General features: G+C 43.3%; 1 protein-coding gene across 2 annotated transcripts in view; it reads left to right on the top strand.

Annotated features, from left to right (window-relative positions):
• LOC142292064 (E3 ubiquitin-protein ligase TRIM39-like) overlaps positions 1 to 22,579 on the top strand; it is a 75,274-nt gene extending 52,695 nt beyond the window's left edge. For both annotated transcript variants that reach the window (XM_075337149.1, XM_075337148.1), the window contains 4 exons: positions 11,648 to 11,881; positions 14,058 to 14,080; positions 19,390 to 19,478; positions 19,566 to 22,579. In XM_075337149.1, coding sequence (XP_075193264.1) covers positions 11,648 to 11,881; positions 14,058 to 14,080; positions 19,390 to 19,478; positions 19,566 to 20,086 — 867 coding nt within the window. In that variant the 3' untranslated portion in view covers positions 20,087 to 22,579. The remainder of the gene's footprint in view (positions 1 to 11,647; positions 11,882 to 14,057; positions 14,081 to 19,389; positions 19,479 to 19,565) is intronic.
• The last annotated feature ends 213 nt before the right edge of the window (positions 22,580 to 22,792 follow it).

Below are 22,792 nucleotides of genomic sequence, written 5' to 3'. Positions count from 1 at the left end.
CTCGGGTAACCACATACACTTCACTGTTGGCCAAACCTGTCGCTATCAGGGAGTATAACACAAGCCTAATATTTAAGGCCATCATACACAACTGTCACTCTGTAAAATGGTAACGAAGCCAATTATGCAGGTATGTAGGGGACTTGGGCCCTATTTAAAAAAAAAAAAAACTGCTGCGGTTTTGTTTTTGGTGTGTGGTGGGGTGTTTTTGTTTTTTTTTTTTGTTTTTTCTTGGTATGTTAACTAAACCTTCTATTAAGTAAGCAAGTGAGGGGGCTTCAGTGCACCCTTGGTGTGACAGTGGAGTTAAAAAGGTATACCCCTAAGCTTGCATACTGAGCACTCATCTTGACTGATTTCTGCATCTGCACTCAGTCACCGAGTTCAGCACAGCCAATCAAGATGTAATTGGCTGTTCTACACCTCTGTAAGAACATTGCAGCCGTGCTCTTATAAATACTTTGCCTGCTTATTGCTGGCTTGTTTCCTGGCTCTTGTTTGCAGTACAGTACTGAGTGCTGGCAGTAACACCTGACAGCAGTTACACAGCTCAGGCATCAAATTATCAAATAATGCAAATTGAGGCATTAAAGTGCACCAAGTCCTGTAAAATCAAAGTGCCATTATGTCTCAAACTGATCCTAAAGCTGAATCCTTTTTTTACACCAGTGCAGAGCTTGCTTGTTCCTCGCTCACATCCCCAAGGTTTTCTGGGAAAAAAAAGTCCAAATGGCTGTGTAAATAGTGAATCTTGATACTCCTTCTACATTCAAGATTTCGCAGACTTATTAGTAGCTCTTCCACAATCTCTTCATAGTTGTCTGCTTTCTTATTCCCTAGAAAATTCTGCACCACATTACAAAATGCATTCCAAGCTCTGTCTTCTGTCTTATTCATTGATGTGATAAAATTTGGGTCTCTCATAAGTGTTCTTATTTGAGGTCCATCAAATATTCCAGCCTTTTTCTTCTCTTCACGAAGACCATGAAAAGCTGAACATATATAGTTAAAGCATTTCTCCACTGTGATTGAGAGCTTTGACGAACTGCTTCATCAATCCAAGTTTTATGTGCAAGGGAGGAAAGACAATGTTCTTCCTATCCACTAGATGATCATGGATGACATTCTTATCACCAGATGCCAAACTCTGTCGCTGAGGCCATTCAGTTTTCACCCAATGCTCTACTGTCCCAGTAGCACAGAAAACAAGGGTGTTTTGTGTACCCTCCTTGCAGACCCAAAAGAAAGTTAACCATTTTCAAAACACAAATTAACCACCCATAAACATTTATATTGTAACCTCTCTAGAACAATCTTGATGTGTTTATATTCTTCAAGTTTTACAGAATTACCTATTGGTACAGAGCCATACTTATTTCCATTGTGTAATATTTTTAAACTTTTGGAACCATCAATAAAAAGCCTCCAATCCCTTGAATCATATGCTGGAAGTCCCATAAAGAGAAGTAGCCCTTTAACATCAGTACAGTAGACAAGCTGGCCATCTGAATGGAAATACTTGCGCAGTTCTGCTTCCCTGTTACTATAAAATGAGACACTTGTACCGGGTTTCAACATTCGATTCTTTAGTAGTCTTGAAGCCAATAGTTCAGCAGACTCTTTTGGTAGACAAAGATCTCTAACCAGATCACTCAAAGCAGACTGCGTAAACAGAATTGGTTTGCCACAATCTTAATCACATGGCTGAAAAATATCTGAACGGTCTTCATCAGAATAACAATGTGAGGAGAGATCTGTGTCAACGTTTTCTGGAAGCGCAGTATGTTTTGCAACAGGTATGTCTTCACTATGGGCAACTGGTCGACTAGCTGAAGGGATACTAGTGTTATTGCAAATATATTGCTTGTTTTTCTAATTGAAGCCTTTTACATCGACAAGGCAGAAATAGCAGTCAATCTAAATAATTGTTTGGCTCTCTCCAAACCATAGGACCTCCAAACTGAAGTTTAGCATTCTTTCCTTGAGACCATGATCTCAAGCTCTCAATACAGGTTTTGCACACTTTGTGAGGAGCTTAATGGTTGTTTTGGTCTCAAAGTTTTACTTTGAAGTACGCAAAATACACCCTCTTAACAAAGTAATGTTGCACCTCTGCGTCTTCACAGTAAAGTTTCGATAGATGTAACAAAAAATATTTGGATCATATGAGCATTGTCTTCTGCAAGATGTAGAGGCCATTGTTAGATCAGCAAAACATCCTGCAGAGAAATACAAGATAAAAGTATAAAAGTTGTTAGCTACCTGAGTTGTTCATTGAATTTCTGCCCCCCCCCCCCCCACCTAACAGAAAAACAGCAGGATAAAAACAATAAATATCAAAATACATTTAAAATTTCAATAAATAAAACAGTGCCTGCACATGATTGTTGTGTACATTGAAAACTGTTTACTTATCATAACAAATAAGAATTATGCATGTTCAAAGAAAGAAAAGATTCTCATTTATTGGGAGATTAAATGAAAACTAAGTTTACCTTAGTGAACCGTATAAACTGGCACTTTTGATACTACTTATATTTCTTTGTCGCTCCTAATTGGGAGACCCAGACAATTGGGTGTATAGCTACTGCCTCCGGAGGCCACACAAAGTACTACACTTAAAAGTGTAAGGCCCCTCCCCTTCTGGCTATACACCCCCCCGTGGGATCACGGGCTCCTCAGTTTTTATGCTTTGTGCGAAGGAGGCCAGACATCCACGCATAGCTCCACTGTTTAGTCAGCAGCAGCTGCTGACTATGTCGGATGGAAGAAAAGAGGGCCCATACGAGGGCCCCCAGCATGCTCCCTTCTCACCCCACTTTCTGTCGGCGGTGTTTGTTAAGGTTGAGGTACCCATTGCGGGTACGGAGGCTGGAGCCCACATGCTGATTCCTTCCCCATCCCCATTAGGGCTCTGGGTGAAGTGGGACTTTACCGGTCTCCGGGCACTGAGGCCGTGCTCCATCCACAGCCCCTGGAGGATCTGCTGGATACGGAGCGGAGTTTCCTCAGGGACAGGACCCTGCTCCATCAAGGTACTCCGTGTCCCCGTGCTTATCGCACGCACACTGCAGCATTGCTGGGTGTGTTAGTGCGCCGGGGTAAACAGCGCTGCTGCGCTTGTGCCGTTACTCACTACAGCTCTGCTGAGTGAGGTGACTTAGTACGATCGGCCGATCCGGCCGCGGGGGTCAGTTTTTACTGCGTCGCGGCTGGGATTTGTGGTGCGCCGGGGACTTCCGCGCTGGCCGTGCATATATGACGGCCGCGCTAGATTACTACAGTCCCCGGCTTTTGCGGCCTAGTTCGTATCGTTCCCGCCCCCAGACCTGCCAGTCAGGAGGAGGGCGGGACGCTGTACAGACCAGCAGCGCTAAGAGCTGGAGTCTGTTTTACATACTCCAGCCCTTACACTAGGCACAGTGGGACGCAGTTTCCCGCACTTTTGTTTGTGACGCCCACGGTCCGCCCCTCTTCACAGGACGGCGGCAGCCATTCCTGCCTGCACGCTGAGCTGCAGAGGGGAGACGGGGAGACTCAGACAAGGGATTCTACGACCTCACACCCGCTTTTCAGCGGGCGGTAAGCAGCCCTCAAGGGCTCTCCCCCACTTGTGCCATAGTGTACTTTGTATTTTGTGCTGGCAATACTTTGCACTGTACAGTCGCTGGTGATTTTCTGCTATATACCCTCCTTAGATTTCTCAAGGAGACAACAGCATGTCGTCCGCAAAAAGCAAAAGTGCCAAGGCACGGACTTTATATGCTGCTTGTACCGCATGTGGGGCTACTCTACCGGCAGGTTCCACTGACCCCCATTGTGTGCAGTGCTCGGCCCCTGTGGCAATTGCTCAGCCGGGGCCGCTGCTAGAGGTGACCCAGGGAGAACCACCTGTGAATGCTGTCCAGGTGAAAACATTGCAGTCTAGACCAGTAACTCAGACCATGGGCACTGTTGATTCATTGCCACCTTGTCCCCCTCAGCTGGACCACTTCCTAGCTCCGGGGGTGTCACATGCACCCCAGGGTGACGGCTCTGACTCGGACGACAGTCCCAGACAACCTAAGCGGGCTCGCTATGAGCGACCCTCAACTTCATCACACTGGTCAGGGTCCCAGCGGGACGACTCTCTGTGTGATGAGGCGGATGTAACTGATCAGGAGTCTGATGCTGGGGCCGCTCTCAATCTAGATACCCCGGATGGTGACGCCATAGTGAATGATCTTATAGCGTCCATCAATAAGATGTTAGATATTTCTCCACCAGCTCCTCTTGCGGAGGAGGCAGCTTCACAGCAGGAGAAATTCCATTTCAGGTATCCCAAGCGTAAATTAAGCACTTTTCTGGACCACTCTGACTTTAGAGACGCAATCCAGAAACACCACGCTTATCCAGATAAGCGTTTTTCCAAACGGCTTAAAGATACACGCTATCCTTTTCCCCCTGACGTGGTCAAGGGCTGGACACAGTGTCCCAAGGTGGACCCTCCAATCTCCAGGCTTGCAGCCAGATCTCTAGTTGCAGTGGAAGATGGGGCGGCACTTAAAGATGCCACTGACAGACAGATGGAGCTCTGGTTAAAATCCATCTATGAAGCGATTGGAGCGTCGTTGGCGCCAGCATTCGCAGCCGTATGGGCACTCCAAGCTATTTCAGCTGGCCTTACACAGGTCGACACGGTCACACGTACATCTGCTCCGCAGGTGACACCCTTGACCTCTCAAATGTCTGCATTCGCGTCTTACGCGATTAATGCTGTCCTAGACTCTACGAGCCGTACGGCGGTGGCGTCAGCCAACTCTGTGGTTTTACGCAGAGCCCTGTGGTTGAGAGAATGGAAGGCAGATTCTTCTTCCAAGAAGTGCTTAACCAGTTTGCCTTTTTCTCGTGACCGATTGTTTGGTGAGCGTTTGGATGAAATCATTAAACACTCAAAGGGTAAGGATTCATCCTTACCTCAGCCCAGACAAAACAAACCCCAACAGAGGAGGGGACAGTCTGGTTTTCGGTCCTTTCGAGGCTCAGGCAGGTCCCAATTCTACTCGTCCAAAAGGACTCAAAAGGATCAGAGGGGCTCAGATTCTTGGCGGACTCAATCACGCCCAAAAAAGCCAGCCGGAAGAACCGTCACCAAGACGGCTTCCTCATGACTCTCAGCCTCCTCTCTCCGCATCCTTGGTCGGTGGCAGGCTCTCCCGCTTTGGCGACATTTGGCTGTCACAGGTCAAAGACCGTTGGGTGAGAGACATTCTGTCTCACGGGTACAGGATAGAGTTCAGCTCTCGTCCTCCAACTCGCTTCTTCAGAACTTCCCCACCGCCCGACCGAGCCGATGCTCTGCTACAAGCGGTGTCCGCTCTAAAGGCGGAAGGAGTGGTGACTTCTGTTCCTCTTCAGGAACAAGGTCACGGTTTTTACTCCAATTTGTTTGTGGTGCCAAAGAAAGACGGGTCGTTCCGTCCCGTCCTGGATCTAAAGCTGCTCAACAAACACGTAAAAACCAGGAGGTTCCGGATGGAATCTCTCCGCTCCGTTATCGCCTCAATGTCTCAAGGAGATTTCCTAGCATCAATAGACATCAAGGATGCTTATCTCCACGTGCCAATTGCGCCAGAGCATCAGCGTTTTCTACGCTTCGTTATAGGAAGCGAACACCTGCAGTTCGTAGCTCTACCTTTCGGGCTGGCGACAGCCCCTCGGGTCTTCACCAAGGTCATGGCAGCAGTAGTAGCAGTCCTGCACTCGCAAGGTCACTCCGTGATCCCGTATTTGGACGATCTACTTATCAAGGCACCCTCTCAAGAGGCATGCCAACACAGCCTGAACGTGGCACTGAAGACTCTCCAGAGTTTCGGGTGGATTATCAACTTTTCAAAGTCAAATCTAACCCCGACCCAATCACTAACATATCTTGGCATGGAGTTTCATACTCTCTCAGCGATAGTGAAACTTCCACTGGACAAACAGTGCTCGCTACAGATAGGGGTGCAATCTCTCCTTCAGGGCCAGTCGCACCCCTTGAGGCGCCTCATGCACTTCCTAGGGAAGATGGTAGCAGCAATGGAAGCAGTTCCTTTTGCGCAGTTTCATCTGCGTCCACTACAATGGGACATTCTCCGCCAATGGGACGGGAAGTCGACGTCCCTCGACAGGGAGGTCTCCCTCTCTCAGGCAGCCAAGGAATCTCTCCGGTGGTGGCTTCTTCCCACCTCATTGTCAAAAGGAAAGTCGTTCCTACCCCCATCCTGGGCGGTGGTCACGACAGATGCGAGTCTATCAGGGTGGGGAGCAGTGTTTCTCCACCACAGGGCTCAAGGTACGTGGACTCGGAAAGAGTCCACCCTTCAGATCAATGTTCTGGAGATCAGAGCAGTCTATCTTGCCCTACAAGCCTTCCAACAGTGGCTGGAAGGCAAGCAGATCCGAATTCAGTCGGACAACTCCACAGCGGTGGCATACATCAACCACCAAGGGGGAACACGCAGTCGGCAAGCCTTCCAGGAAGTCCGGCGGATTCTGACGTGGGTGGAAGACACGGCATCCACCATATCCGCAGTTCACATCCCAGGCGTAGAAAACTGGGAAGCAGACTTTCTCAGTCGCCAGGGCATGGACGCAGGGGAATGGTCTCTTCACCCGGACGTGTTTCAGGAGATCTGTCGCCGCTGGGGGATGCCGGACGTCGACCTGATGGCGTCACGGCACAACAACAAGGTCCCGGTTTTCATGGCACGGTCTCACGATCACCGAGCTCTGGCGGCAGACGCCTTAGTTCAAGATTGGTCGCAGTTCCGGCTACCGTATGTGTTCCCACCTCTGGCATTGTTGCCCAGAGTGCTCCGCAAAATCAGGTCCGACTGCCGCCGCGCCATTCTCGTCGCTCCAGACTGGCCAAGGAGGTCGTGGTACCCGGATCTGTGGCACCTCACGGTAGGCCATCCGTGGGCACTACCAGACCGTCCAGACTTGCTGTCTCAAGGGCCGTTTTTCCATCTGAATTCTGCGGCCCTGAATCTGACTGTGTGGCCATTGAGTCCTGGATCCTAGCGGCCTCAGGTTTATCTCATGAAGTGGTTGCCACCATGAGACAGGCTAGGAAGCCATCCTCCGCCAAGATCTACCACAGGACGTGGAGGATATTCCTATCTTGGTGCTCTGCTCAGGGAGTTTCTCCCTGGCCTTTTGCATTGCCTACTTTTCTTTCCTTCCTGCAGTCTGGGTTGGAAAAAGGTTTGTCGCTTGGCTCCCTTAAGGGTCAAGTCTCCGCGCTATCCGTATTTTTTCAGAAACGCCTGGCGCGACTTCCTCAGGTACGCACGTTCCTGCAAGGGGTTTGTCATATCGTCCCCCCTTACAAGCGGCCGTTGGAGCCCTGGGACCTGAACAAGGTTCTAATTGCTCTCCAAAAGCCGCCTTTCGAGCCTATGAAGGAGGTTTCCCTTTCTCGTCTTTCACAGAAAGTGGCCTTTCTAGTGGCGGTCACGTCTCTTCAGAGAGTGTCCGAGCTGGCGGCGTTATCATGCAGATCTCCATTCCTGGTGTTTCACCAGGACAAGGTAGTTCTGCGTCCAATTCCAGAATTTCTTCCCAAGGTGGTATCTTCCTTTCATCTCAATCAAGATATCACTTTACCGTCTTTGTGTCCGCATCCAGTTCACCAATTTGAAAAAGGTTTGCATTTATTGGATCTGGTGAGAGCACTCAGGATCTACATTTCCCGCACGGCGCCTCTGCGCCGCTCGGATGCACTCTTTGTCCTTGTCGCTGGTCAGCGTAAAGGGTCGCAAGCTTCCAAATCCACCCTTGCGCGTTGGATCAAGGAACCAATTCTTCACACCTACCGTTCTGCTGGGCTTCCGATTCCATCAGGACTGAAGGCCCATTCTACCAGAGCCGTGGGTGCGTCCTGGGCATTACGGCACCAGGCTACGGCTCAGCAGGTGTGCCAGGCGGCTACCTGGTCGAGTCTGCACACTTTTACCAAGCATTATCAGGTGCATACCTACGCTTCGGCGGATGCCGGCCTAGGTAGACAAGTCCTTCAGGCGGCGGTGGCTCACCTGTAGGAAAGGGCTGTTTGACGGCCCTATCACGAGGTATTTTTACCCACCCAGGGACTGCTTCTCCAATTGGGAGACCCAGCACCCGCCCTGTTTTCTTAGGAAGTTTTTTTTTTTTTTCGGGTGCACATGTTGTTCATGTTGAACAGTTCAGTTCTCCGAGGTTGTTTCTCGGGTTGAATTTGTATTTAAAACAGTTATTGGCTTTCCTCCTTCTTGCTTTTGCACTAAAACTGAGGAGCCCGTGATCCCACGGGGGGGTGTATAGCCAGAAGAGGAGGGGCCTTACACTTTTAAGTGTAGTACTTTGTGTGGCCTCCGGAGGCAGTAGCTATACACCCAATTGTCTGGGTCTCCCAATTGGAGCTAGAAGAAAAGGAATTTACGGTAAGTAAACAAAATTCCCTTCTTTTCATGGAATTCATGAAAATGGGATATATACCTATAGCGCAAAAATGTGATGTGATAGAGAAATTATAAGATCAGATTTGAATTCAGCACCCTCAAATTAGTCTAAAACTGTTCTTAACCCCTTAACGACCCATGATGTACTGGGTACGTCATGGATCGTGTGAGGTTAATCCCCGCCACCTGCCGTGGGCAGGTCGCGGCGATCCGCGCACAAATCAGCTGTTTTCAACAGCTGACATGTGTGCCTGCTAGTCGCCGTTGGAATTGCTTCCACCCGCGGCCATTACAGTGACTTACCCCACCCCCATCGGAAGTCACGTGATATGATCACGTGACTTTCGGTGGTTGCCATGGTAGCACAGGGTCATGTGATGACGCCTGTAGCTAACATGAGTCACTTCCTCTCAATGCCGGAATACACCCGGTATTGAAAGTAAAGCACCAAATCTGCAGTTCTCAGCTCTGTAGCTGTGATCTGCAGATAGGGCAGAGCGATCAGATTGCTGATCGCTATAGCCCCCTAGGGGGACTAGTAAAATAAAAACAGTTTAAAAAAAGTTTAAAAAAAAATAAAAAAACACAAGTTCAAATCACCTCCCCTTTCACCCCCATTGAAAATTAAAGGGTTAAAAAAATAAATGTACACCTATTTGGTATAGCTGCGTTCAGAAATGCCCGATCAAAATATAAAATCAATTAATCTGATTGTTAAACGGCGTAGCGGCAAAAAAATTCTAAATGCCAAAATTACGTTTTTTGGTCGCAAATTTTGCGCAAAATGCAATAACGGGCGCTGAAAACGTAGCATTTGCGCAAAAATGGTACCGTTTAAAAACGTCGCCTTGAGATGCAAAAAATAAGCAATCACTAAGCCTCAGATCCCGAAAAATGAGAACGCTATGAGTTTTGGAAAATGGCGCAAAACATGCACCACTTTTTTTGGACAAGCTTGTGAATTTTTTTTTTTAACCCCTTAAATAAAAGTAAACCTATTCATGTTTGGTGTCTACAAACTCGCACCGACCTCAGGCATCACCGGATATACTTCATTAACCATAGAAACCTCCTGCTGAAAGATCTAAAAACAGTGAAGAAGTAAGCTTTTTGAAAAGCAGATATTGTCAGTCTCAAAACTTTAGGCCACGACTGTATATAGTACTGTGGAAAAATGTTGTAAAGGGAATTCAGTGAGAAAAATTGAAATCGAATCAAGAGCTCATGTTACTACCCTTCATCTTCAAAGCACCATCAGTTCTTCTAGGTACTCCTTCAAGCCACATTCACATGTTCAGTTTTTAGTTTTTTTTTTGTTTTTTTTTTTTTTTTGGTTTGTTCCACTCCAGGTTTTGGCTAAGGCTATGTCCGCATGTCAATTGTTTTTGCCATTTGGGTTTTGCACTGCAAAGCTGAGTTTTTGATTAAAGTTCTGCAACAAAAAGGCTGCAGTTTGAACTGCATAGTGCGGACAAACCCAAATTCCCATAGACTTTGCTTGGATAGCAGAACGCATCCATTTTGGCATTAAACGCTGCAGTTGAAAAAGCAGCAAAAAAGCAGGTAAAAAGCAACGTGCAGACATAGCCTTACAAATACTAAGCTTAAAAAGAGCAATGATTCTGGAGAAAAGTATAAGGCCACGTTCACACTGCGTTCCGATCTCCGTTCAGTGGACCCGTCGGACCGAAGGTGAGTTATTGAACGTGTGAAGGTGGCCTCAAGTTTTAGAAGGAATTTTTGAAGAGCAGTACAATGAGTTTCTCCAAGCAACAGTGAAGTATCATAGCGGTTCCTTGCAAGTTTGGATCTGCATGTGAACAAATTGAGTTGGGAATTTTGTCAAGATTGTTTCCTCAATGCAGCTCCATCCCAACTGTCCCCACCCCATGCACACTTCGCCTTTTAAACTTCTACACTTTAGGATGGTTGTGAACCGCTTTCCAGTCAAAGCAAGACGTACTGTCCGCACACAAAATGTATATCTGGTACAGCACCTATTAAGCTCTATGAAAGCGAGAGTTGGAGAAGCCCGTGCTACAGCTAGATTCATCGAGTAAGACACTGACACTGCTGCAGATTTCTAGAAAATGTTTAATCTTCAGTGCTGTATACTAAGCCCCTATTTAAGCCTCTTGGCTCTAAGGTTTTTAATGTATGGATCCAGAATGCCTCCCTCTTTTTTAGCAACTGGATCCTATTGCCACTCCTCCTCATAGGGGGTATGTGTTCTATAACTTGATATCTTAATTGTGCTATTGTGTGATTTTGAGTAATGTAATGATGGGTAATAGGGAGTAAAATCTGCTTGCACCGAATGGTGGATTTGTGCTTGCTGATTCTCTCGGATATGTTGGGTGGTTTCCCCAACAGATCAGAGACCAAATGGACACTTGATCAAGTAAACAACAAATGTGTAATCACAAGTAAAAAAAAAAATTATGAATAGGGAAGATTTTTCCGGAAAGAGGATGTGTAAAAAAAAAAAAAAAAAAAAAAAAAGAATCCCCTGCTTGCAATGCCTACAGTGTAACAACCTTACCCGTGGGGAAATTGCCCTTTCTGGGAGTATCCAGGAATGTCTGACGTGAAAGGATCTTATTTGAGCCAATATTGGCGCTCACCAGATTCTTTAGATTTTTAGGCCTTTTGTTGCAAAACAATGGGGGTTCAGAAAATTCACGTACGGAGGGATAGGCCGTTCCCAATAGGGGCCAATGTTTAAAAATGATGTGGATATGCTACATATTATGATTATTGTATATGCTGCTCAATATACCTGTTGTACTCATATACTTATTTTTTTTTATGTTTTTGTATATTATAGTTCTTGAAAAAGACCAAAGATTGTGGTCGTAACGTTGGACATTTTACTTTTTGACACCCTCACAAGAATAACGCAAAAATAAAAACCTTTACAAAAAATCCTTTTTTTTCGTGTAAGCTTCATTAGTGTGCCGGAATGTTTCTATATATTGGATACCTGCTTTTTCCGAGCACCTTATTTATTATATAGTTAAGCCAGGCCTAACTCCTATAAAGGTCTGTATAGAATCAGCTGACTAGTGCCAGCATAGCATTGGCTTTGGCTTATATACGAAACGCCTGGTGACTGCTTCCCTTTTAAGACTGAAAAGGCTACGTAAAAATGATTGATATATAATTTTCTTTACATTTTACAGGCTGAAGTTTTCCAAAAACGTAAAATGGTGAAATCAGGTTTTGAAAGTCTTCGACAACTTTTGGCTGATGAAGAAATTATCATCAATCACAGATTGGAAAACCTTGAGAATGCAATTAAACAAAGAAGAAATGAATGTGTCAGCCGACTCAACGAACAGCTCTTGTCCCTCCAAAAAGGCATTAATGAACTGGAAAAAAGTTTTCCCAGCTTAAAGAGAGCCCATATTTGTCAGGTGAAATAAAGCAGTGTGTTTTTTTTTACATTTGTGCACAAGTACTAAAACCTGAAAAATGCCTTTTTTAGATTTTATCACCATAATTAACACCTCCATTTATTCATAACACCACTAACTGTTGCTGTCAGTGATTGACATTCAAAGGGGATACCAAAAGATTTATTAAAAAAAAAAAAAAAAAAAAACAGAAAACTGCCAAAGCACTAACATACTGGTAGTTGCTAGCTACTTGCCTGTTGTGTCCAGCATAGTTCTTTGCTATCACAAATGATCACGGCGTGGTCTGTGCTGGTGTAGAACTACAGTGGGCACAACAAGCAGGTAGTTAATACCAGTCTGTTAGTGCTTGGGCAGTTATTGTTTTGTGTTTACGCACAGTTCTGGATATCCCATTTAAATGGTGCAATCACCAATGTACGCATGCACAAACTCACACTGGGCTATATGCAACAATATTGTGGCTTGTCATGGTAGCGGGGGGGCCTGCTGAAGGGTCTGATGGCAATACAAACCGATTTTTATATAATATATAAAAAAAAAAAATGTAAACTACGGAATTAACCACCTTAATCTGTTTTTTTGCAGTGTTTTTTGTTTTTTCTTTGACCTAGCCATGTGATGGCTCGTTTCTTGATAAGAGTTGTGCTTCTGAATGGCACCATCCATTTTATCATGGAATATTTTGCCCTCTTTCTAGTGCAATCACAAGTACTGTAAAATTGCAGAAAAAGCGCAACTTGTTTATGCATGCATCCATTTTATGGTAAAAATTACCTGGCAGTACGATTCTCCAGGTCATTATGTTTATGCAGAAGCCAAACAAGCAGTTTTGTTTTGTCTTTTTTTGTTCCATTTAAGTGGTGGGGGAAAAAATCTCAAGTCCTTTATGGAACTTGAACCTGAGATCATCCAATAGCTTGTGCTTTACACAGCCGTCCATTACTGAAAATCACGGACTCCTATGAATGCCTTCTAAATGCTTGCTTTCCACAAAAACCTTCATGACTAGCATTGGCGTCTTCAGCAGACTCCTAGTTGTCACGGAAGTCAATCAATGCCCTGCAATTGCATCATGGGCACACCGATGGGTGCATAGAATATCCTTCATCGCTACCTCCCCCTCCCCTGCCAAAGGGCATCAGATGCTGCTGTTGGATTTTGACATTGGCATTTAACAGGTTATCAGCCACGGGCGGACCTGCAATTCACCCGCAGCTGTTAGAGGCAGATGATGGCTGAATATTTCAGCCAACTTCTGCCGGAAAATATGCGGGCTTGGCTTGCGAGCCAGCATCGAAGTCAGGGAGTCGGCATATGACATATTAGTACGTCACATGTCGAAGGAATTTTAAAATAAATAAATTTAAAAAATTTACTAAGCTTGGTATCACCGTAATTGAACTGACCTGGAAAAGGAAAATTGTATGGCCAGGTAATCTTTACCCTTCAATGAATGCCATAAAAACTAACTCCCAAGAAACTAAGGCGGAAATGTTTTTTGCCATCTTGCTGCAGTAATTTTATATGCTAAAATAAATGGTGTGCTTCAAAACTACAACTCATGCAAAATATAAGCCCTCACACGGCTATGTCGACGGCCAAATAAAAAAACTGATGGCTCATAGATGGGAGAAGGGGTGAACAAGTATTCAAAAATGAAAAATTGGCCATTGTGAAGTTTAAATGAGGAGTTAAATTTAGTCTGAGATGAGCATTTGGGTACTTAGATCAGAGCCATGCCACTATACCATGATAATATACAGTATTAAACACTGTGTAAAGACCGGCTGAAAATGTCCAGTACGTTGATATTGATGATCAAGATGGATCATCAATTTCAGATTAATGACTGTCTAACACCCCCACCGGATGTAAACCGTGTATAGAACAGAGCTCTGAACATTTGAGCGATGACCATTAAACACTGGTGGCAAAGACCTCAAAACAGACTAGGAGTGGTGTATACCTAGTCTTCCATAGTTCTTTTTCCTACTGATTAGAAGGCATATTTTGACACTGTATTACCATACAGTATGACATAACGCTGGTTTAGGCATCTAAATATTTGACATGTTCTCTTGAGGTTAACAAGATTCACGTTAAAATTGTAATCCTGCATGTACAAGAACTTCTGCATAATAAGTTTTCATTTATTTTTCTTTGTCCAATACAGGACCAGGAAACGTCTGTGGAAAGGTACGTTATCTTTGGTGTTGTAATGACTATTTAGATTCGAGTTAACCTTGTCTTTACAAGAGTAACTAAAATGTTCTCCTCTCGGCTACCAAATAGCAAATGTCCAAACAATTGGTCATCTCCATACGAGGTCAAAATTGTTGGTACTCCTCATTTAATGAAGGAAAAACCCACAATGATCACAAAAGTAACTTGCATTTGACAAAAGTAATAAATTTAAAAAATATGAAAATGAACAAATGAAAGTCAGACATTGCTGCTTTTCTGCTTCCATGGAATTTTTTTTAAAAATCAAACTCATGAAATAGGCCTGGACAGAAATGATGGCACCCTCCTCCTTAACTTAATCGTTTGTTGCACAACCTTTTGAGGCAATCACTGCAATCAATTAAATGATTCCTGTAACTGTCAATGAGGCTTCTGCACCTCTCGACAGGTATTTTGTCCACTCCTCAAGAGCAAACTTCTCCAGTTGTCTCATGTTTGAAGATTGCCTTTTCCAGGCGGCATATTTTAGCTCTTTCCAAAGATGCTTAGGTCAGGGCTTATAAAAGGCCACTTCAGAGTAGACCAGTGTGTTCCTCTTAGCCATTCTTGGGTGTTTTTAGCACTGTTTTGGGTTATCCTGTTGCAAGACTCGTGACTGAGACCAAGCTTTCTGACACTGGGCAGCATATTTCTCTCTAGAATCCCTTGATAGTCTTAAGATTTCATTGTACCCTGCACAGATTCAAGACACCCAGTGCCAGATGAAGCAAAGCAGCCCCATAACATAAGGCCCTCCTCCCATGTTTCACAGTAGGGACTGTTATTTTCTTGATATGCTTCATTTTTCTATTTGTGAACATAGAGCTATTGTGCCTTGCCAAAAAGTTACGTTTTTGTCTCTGTCCATAGGACATTCTCCCAGTAGCTTTGTGGCTTGTCATCATGTAGCTTGGCAAATTCCAGTCTGGCTTTTTTTTGATTTTTCACTACCCCCCCCCCCCGCCCCCCTTTCAACAATGGTCCTCCTTGGTCATCTCCCATGAAGTCTACTTTCGTTCAAACGATGGATGGTGCGATCTGCCACTGATGTTCCTTGAGCTTGACGTTCACCTTTAATCTCTTCAGAAGTTTTTCTGTGCATTTTTGTTACCATTTGTATTATCCGTCTCTTGGATTTGTCATAAATTTTCCTCCTGTGGCCACGTCCAAGAAGGTTGGCTACAGTCTCATAGATCTTAGATTTCTGAATATGTGCAACTGTAGTTACAGGAACATCAAGCTGCTTTGAGATGGACTTATAACCTTTACCTTTAACCATGCTTATCAATAATTTTCTTTCTAATCTTTTGAGACAACTCTTTCCTTTGCTTCCCCTGGTCCATGTTGACTGTGGTACACAGCATATCACCGAACTGCACAGTGAGTATCTGTAGCCCTATATACAGGCCCACTGACTGATTACAACATTGTAGACACCTGTGATGCTAATTAGTGGACACACATTTATTTAACGTCTCTTTTGTCACATTATTTTCAGGATTACCATAAAGTCTGTCCAGGCCTGTTTCATGAGTTTTAAATTCTGTGGAAGCATGGTTGAAAAGCAATGTCTGACTTTCATTTGTTCATTTTAATAGATTTTTTTTTTGCTGATTTACATTTTGTCATATTCAAGTTATTTCTGTGACCATTGTGTTGGTTTTTTTTTTTTCTTTCCTTAAACAAGGGGTACCAACAATTTTTGACCATGTGTTTATACTATGTATGTGTATATGCATCTCAAACTCTTCTGACCTCCCTATAGAAACCTAAAAATTGGATGCTACAATTACTCTTTAAAGTGGCATGTCCCAGCAAAATTTGCAAATTGCTTCTTCAGAGACTGAGAATGGGAACACTAGCGCCAACAATTGTAAGTAGCAATCCTAGAAGTCAATATTTGACCCTATAAAGGGCCTGATCACATGACTTGGGATAAGAAGTAAAAACAAACTCAATTTCTAAGCACTTATTTTGGAGTTGTTGTCTCCCCCCCCCCTTTTGCACATTTTGGCTAAACCAGGGAGATCATAACATTATCAGAACTTGTTACCAGGGTCAAAACCAATTTACTGGCAGTTTCAGAAAAAAAAAAAATTGTACATTACTCTACTTCTGCAAATTGATGCTCTATTGTGTCTAGTGGATGGCCTGAAACTGTACCATTATCTCCTGGAGCCAGCTGTAATAAGCAACTAACAGATCTAAACAGACCTGTGGATACTTGGCTGTTTGTAGATGGATACTGGGCCTTACTGAAGTAAACCTAGCAGGATGCCATTATATTCCTGGCATGCAATATTGATTTGTTAGACCTCAAATGCTGATGTAAAATACTGACCAAATACAGATGTGTGATTGTGTGCCAAAACCAGGTGTGGAACTGAGAAACTATAATTGAAAGATTGATGCCTGTTCTGTGTCTTGCAGACACTGCTTCTTTTGACATACAAAGCTAATGTGTGCATTAAGCCTTAAGCCTCATTCACACGACAATGCTGTATGCACCTGTTGTATTTATTTTTATTCACAAACAGAGCACTTACCCATTATACAGTAATCAGAGTTCGGGATATTTGGCTTTCGGGTGACATTTCAGTTTGAGCCTAAAATGCCCTCTAACCTTTTCAGGTTATCTTGGTGACCATCTGTGAACAGTTGGGCATGTGCATTCAATAGTTATGTTTCAGTCCTTTTTGGACAACTTGCTGTTCTCTAACAAGGAGCCTAATTGCAAATTTCCTTTTATAGGCATTTTGGTATTTAAGCAGTTCTCATCATGCTGTTCACATTTTGATATCATGAGACCAAGAAGACATCAAACAATTGATCAACAGTACCTCACCATTACAAGGCTTCAAGCAGTATGTTCTCAGATGAAAGTGGCCACTGAGCTTAGGGTCAGTGTCATCAGCAGGTTGCAACAAATATAGAAAGACTGGAAGAGTCAGTCATAGAAGTGGACATCCTTTGGCTACCTTCCACACCGATTACCACTTCATTGTGAACAATGCCTTTTTGGAGCCAGATGACGAAAGCCACACAACTCTAGGCATATTTAAGGGAGGTGAAAGGCACCAAATGTCACGTCAGACTATTTACCGTATTTTTCAGACTATAAGACGCACTCCCCCACCCCCCCCCCCCCCAAATGTTGGGGTAGAGTGGGGGGGTGCATCTTATGTATGTAGGGCTGCGTGGAATGAGGGTGCTGCGGTGGAGCGGGTCATCGGGGGTACGAGCAGCCTGCCGTGACCAAGTGGACCCGCTCATTTAATATGCACGCCCATCATCCCGCCCATCTCTCAGAGCTGACAGGTGGGCGGGATGATGGGCGAGGGATAAACAGCCGGCCCACATGATCACCCCTGGCAACTACAGCCTGGAGTGATCATGTGCGGCTGTATTCACTGCCCCCCGTGCATCATCAGCGCGGGGTGCAGTGAATCAGTACACTCACCTGTCACCGTTCCCCTGCAGTACCGCAATCTCCTCCTGGCTGCCGGCGGCTGCTGAGTGGAGACTAGCGGTGCGCACAGCGATAACGTCAGTGTCCACACGCAGCCGCCAGGAGGACATTGCGGTGCTGCAGGGGAACGGGGACTGCTCCACTCAGCAGCGCTGCTGCTGACAGACGGGAGGAGGAGCGATGCTGCAGGGAGTGAGGTAAGGTGAGTATGAACGTTTTTATTTTATTTATTTTTTTTTTTTTTTTATTTGCCACAGGATGCGGGCCATATAGCAGAACGGGGGTATGTTATGAGCAGAACGGGGGTATGTTATGAGCAAGGATGGGGGTATATACAAGGCAGGAGGATAATTACCAGGATGGGGTATCTTAGTATAGAATTTGGGGACATTACCCCCATAACAGTGTCAGCAGCCAATCCTCGCCCCCATAAGTGTGTCATGACTCCATTTTTTGCTTAAAATTTTATTTTCCTATTTTCCTGCTCTAAAACCAGGGTGTGTCTTATAGTCCGAAAAATACGGTACATTAAAGTGGACTGTGTGCTTGATGACCTGCAAGGGTACCTGACCACACTACCAGGTACAGGCATCCTAGTCTTGCTGGATGAAGGACTAAGTCATTTCACTCTGTGGAGAAATGATGGCCACCATTTATGTTGGCAATGTTGAGAGCGCTATGCATCAGCCTATGTTGTCACCAGATGACCCTTTGGTGGTGTTGGTGTCGACAGGTGTCTAGTCAATACAGAACTGCCCTAAATTGTACAGTGACAAACCCCTACTACTTGAATAATATATTCAGGCATTGTGCCTCTGCATGAACCATACAGGCCTAATTTCATCATGGACAAGAATGTTCCAGCTCATTAGAGAATGGCTGTTGGAGACTGGGGTACCTCAAATGGAGTGGCCTGTACATTCTTCAGACCGGAGTCCTATAGAAAACCTATGGATCGGTTGAGTCGCTGTAACTTGTAACTCTGTACTCCAGAACTTCAATGACCTAAGGGGCCGGCCTTCAAGAGCGGGATGCCATGCCTCAGCAGACAATAACTCTACTTATAAACCCTTATAAACAGCAGGAGACTTAAAGCTGTAATTGGTGCTCAAGGCCACATGACAAGTTGAGACATTGACCTTTTTTGGAGAGGTTATACCCACAACTGTTCTGGTTTGTTTCAATAAATTGTTTGAGATGAGAAATTGCCATTGCATGCAAGCTTTATACATTTAACCTAAATTTTAACTTAAAAGCCAAATATCCCTAACGTTTTGTGAGTCGTGTAATTTACGGAGCTATTCACATGTCTGTTTTTACATGGGCCATGTGACCGTGCAAAACGTAGACCTGTCCATGTTTTGGGGGGTGGTTGATCTTGACTTCTTTGTGGTAAAGATAAAAGTAGGTTATGGTTGGTATTCTGGGTGGCTGGTGGTGCTCAAGATGGGTATCCAGACAATTATAAACAAAAGCCCTCAGCACTCCTTTTAGTTACAGCAATCTAAATGTTCTTGATCTGTCATGTTCAAGGATAACACTTTTTATGGGATGTCCTCCTAGACCTTGATCATGGCCTGTTGTGAGCCATGTGGTGGGAGGGGCTATGGTGAAATGACAAATTTAAAGAATTTTTATTTCAATAACCATATTCTGAGGGCAGTAACTTTTTTTTGAAATTTTGCTTTTGGGGGGGTTTCATACGATCATTTGATCTTTTTAATTATATAATAATTTTATTTTTTTGACTACTAAAATCTTTTTGCTTTTCATGCGTTTTTGGATTGTTTTATATATAGCTTTTCTATTTTAGACATTGTCCACAAGATCCTCTCATTAAACAATCAATACCCAAACAAGTTGCAAGTGGAACATCTGTGAACTTTTTTCAGTCCTTCAGTGGTGAGTTATTCAATCACCTGATCTTGTCACGAAATAAATGTATCAAAGGTCACTTTATTCTCTTTACGCTTTTTATTTTCTTTTTAGTTCCATTACATCTAGATATGAAAACTGTGAACCCAAATCTCCTGATAACCTGCAGCAGAAAATGTGTTAAATATCAAGAAGATCCTCTGAAATTGGATCCATGTCCAGAAAGGTTTGACTCCAAGCCATGTGTGTTGGCAACCACAGGATTCAGACTAGGGAAATATTATTGGGAAGTGGAGGTTGGAGGTGGCATATACTGGACCATTGGCATTGCTAAACAGTCTGTATGCAGAAAAGGAATGTTTCGAATTGAACCAGGAAGAGGAATATGGGCAATTGGTTTACTTGGCATGTATACAGATAAATACTATGCTTTCACCAACCCTGATACCCTCCTGAATCCTAAGGAACAACCTGAAAGAATTGGAGTCTACTTGAACCAGGATGAAGGCTTTGTTTCCTTTTACAATGCTGTGAGCCTAGAACATATCTTCACATTTCGCACCCTGCCAAAAAGTGAAAAAATCTTCCCCTTTTTTTGTGTAGGCGCTTTAGGAACAGAAATTAAACTTCAATAATTACAAGTGCTTTTTATAGGCGTAAGGTTGTATCCTGAAAACCCGATTTTTATCTTTCATAGTTTAGGTTCCAGAAGGAAGCTGTTACCAATGACTGGTCCGTATGATTTATCAACTGTATATGCTATAAAAGTCTAATTGTGGAGGAAGGTGGGTATACTGGTGGGACCAACAGTCTTTCCAAGGTTTTGATACCTACTCTTCATGACTCGTGTACCATCATTTAAATTTTCTACCTTCTCTAATGCTGCCGTAGAAAGGCATTTCTACATAATCCATCCTTGCCCATACAATTGTCAAAAAAACAGTACAATACTCTAAAGTGTCTTGGCTTGGACCCCCTCTGATTACTGGAGGTGCACTTTAAAGTCTAACAATGTTGTATGGTAGCAGCCAGATGTTTTCATATGCCTGCTTGTGTGCTCATTATGCTACCGAGAGTATATTACACATCCCCCTTTTCTACGGATCCGTGGTAAGATTTCTATTACATTTTTATAGTCTGTCAAGTGTATATATGACAATTTGTTTGCAGTGGATAACCCCTTCAAAGTGCAGTACCGGGTTAGAACAGTTTGAAACTAGATATTAAAAATCACATTACAGAAATGCTAATGTATATTAACCAGAAGGCTTGGAGTGATTGTGTAATATAGCGAGTCAATCATACTAGCAATATGAATTTTAGTTGGGTAGTTGCAAACAAATTTTTATTTTTGTATACAAATTGGGCCGCTTTGGTGCAAGCTTTGTATGGCTGCAGGACTCCGTGCATTGTTACACCCTCTAGTTTGCATATCATGCACGGTCTTCATCCTTATTGACAGCGATCGCTTGTCAAGTGTGAAAGCTGCCTAATCTCAAATCCCTGTGCATGCGCACTGACGCTGGAGGAGCCCAACATCGTTCTCACCCTGATCTGCTGGCTTCTCTTATGTGACTCCAGCTTCAGCGTGCACCTACCATGACTCTGCATACATGCCACTGGGATCCTCAAGTAGTAGTGTGCAGGAGCAAGTATTAGTTTAGACAAACCCTGTGGATCAGGGACAATGTTGAATGTGCGAGCTGGAGAGTGTAATGGTACAGTCCAGTGCACATGACCTCAAATGCCTTAATTTGCATCCAAAAATCAATTTCCTACTAAAAGACTAAAATGTATATTACTGGTATGATGTTTTACAGCTGGTAAATCCCTATTTAAATGTGTAGGTGGCTGAATTTCAATTCTGCCAGGGACTTTTAAAGGTTCCTGCATCTTTTTTAAATGGTTTATTTTTATTTTATTTTTTATGACTTTAATGTAAGTGACTTCTACAGCATGTGTATCACTGTACATAGACTCCTGCTTGAGTCAAGTCAGATCAGTCAGTGAGCTCTTCTGATTGCAGCTCTTTAACCCCTACACTTTTCTGTTTAACGAAATTCTAAGATGCTTTGACGAAGTTCAGGTCCTTATTCAGCAGCTACGGTATGTACTGTGATATTCTGAGGCTGCAGGAACGCTAGTTTAACATTTGTAATTTCTATTGCAAAAATGTATTTTTAGCTGAACATACCGTATATATTTGAAGGGGGTTTGCACTGTTAGGAATGAAGGAGCGGCTGTGCTTGCTCATGAATCATTTCTAAAGCCTTGGGTTTTTTTGTTTGTTTTTTTTTTTTTTTTAGCTACATTTTTTACTCACTGAGCCACGATATGACCATGTTTTTCTGGGAATTTTTTTTTTTTTTTAATTCTCATTGTGACATACAGTACTAGTGGTAAAAATCATACCTTCAATGTGGAGGCATCAATTTTTTTTTTTTGTATTTTTATTTATTTTTTTCATTTGCAAAACACCTATTGTCTGAAATTAAAGCACAAAATAACTATTCAAATGAAGCACTGAGTCTTGTAGAGGACATTGCCCAAATAAAGTTTTTGTTCCTTTTTGGTGTACAAATCTATTGCTGCCAGAAACTGTTCTGTATTCAAATATGCTATTCAGATATGCTTATGGATGCTCATTGCACCTTTTCACCTACTTGTTTTAGCGAATATCTGCCCTTTCTATCTTTATTGGCAGTGCCTGAGGGAGGAGATGGATGGGACAAGTAGGTTAGAAAGTGCAATGAGCACCTCGTTAGCATGTTTGACTAAAACTCGGTTTGTGGCAAAATCCGCACCGATTTTAACACTAAATGTAAAATTACAAATGGCTATGCCAGGTATTGTGTTTTGGTTTGAACGGTCATTTTGTGCTGACATATTCACCACACTGCTCCCTTTTTAGAGGAAGTCTGTCACTAAATATGTGCTTAAAGTAATGTTCTAACTTGGAAAGCCTTTATGACTAAGTTTTAGTACTTTTTTAGCTTTCTGTAACTAACTTATATTTCATGCTTTTTAACTTTTTGTTTTAATTATATCAAGTATCAATGGATAGTGCAATTTTACTGTTTAACAGACTGAAAATATAGCATGTACCCTTCTAATAATCTGAAATAAAGGTCTGTTTACACATTTTTGTCTTTTTAAAAAATGCATTTTCCCAGAATCTGTTGTGTTTTTTTTTTTTTTTTTTTTTTTATATATACTGCCTTGGTGTCTAATTTTTCTAAACCAAGCCTTCAGATCCTTACTGGCTGATATCTAGTTCCCCTTTTTTTTTTTTTCCCCTTTCTCCCTCCTACTACATAACTGCATGCCTTCTCATTGTGAAA

Source organism: Anomaloglossus baeobatrachus, chromosome 2, assembly GCF_048569485.1.
Source record: "Anomaloglossus baeobatrachus isolate aAnoBae1 chromosome 2, aAnoBae1.hap1, whole genome shotgun sequence".
In the NCBI taxonomy this organism is placed as follows: Eukaryota; Metazoa; Chordata; class Amphibia; order Anura; family Aromobatidae; genus Anomaloglossus; species Anomaloglossus baeobatrachus.
The sequence above is the reverse complement of the archived record's forward strand: the minus strand, read 5'-3'. Positions and strand labels throughout refer to the sequence as shown.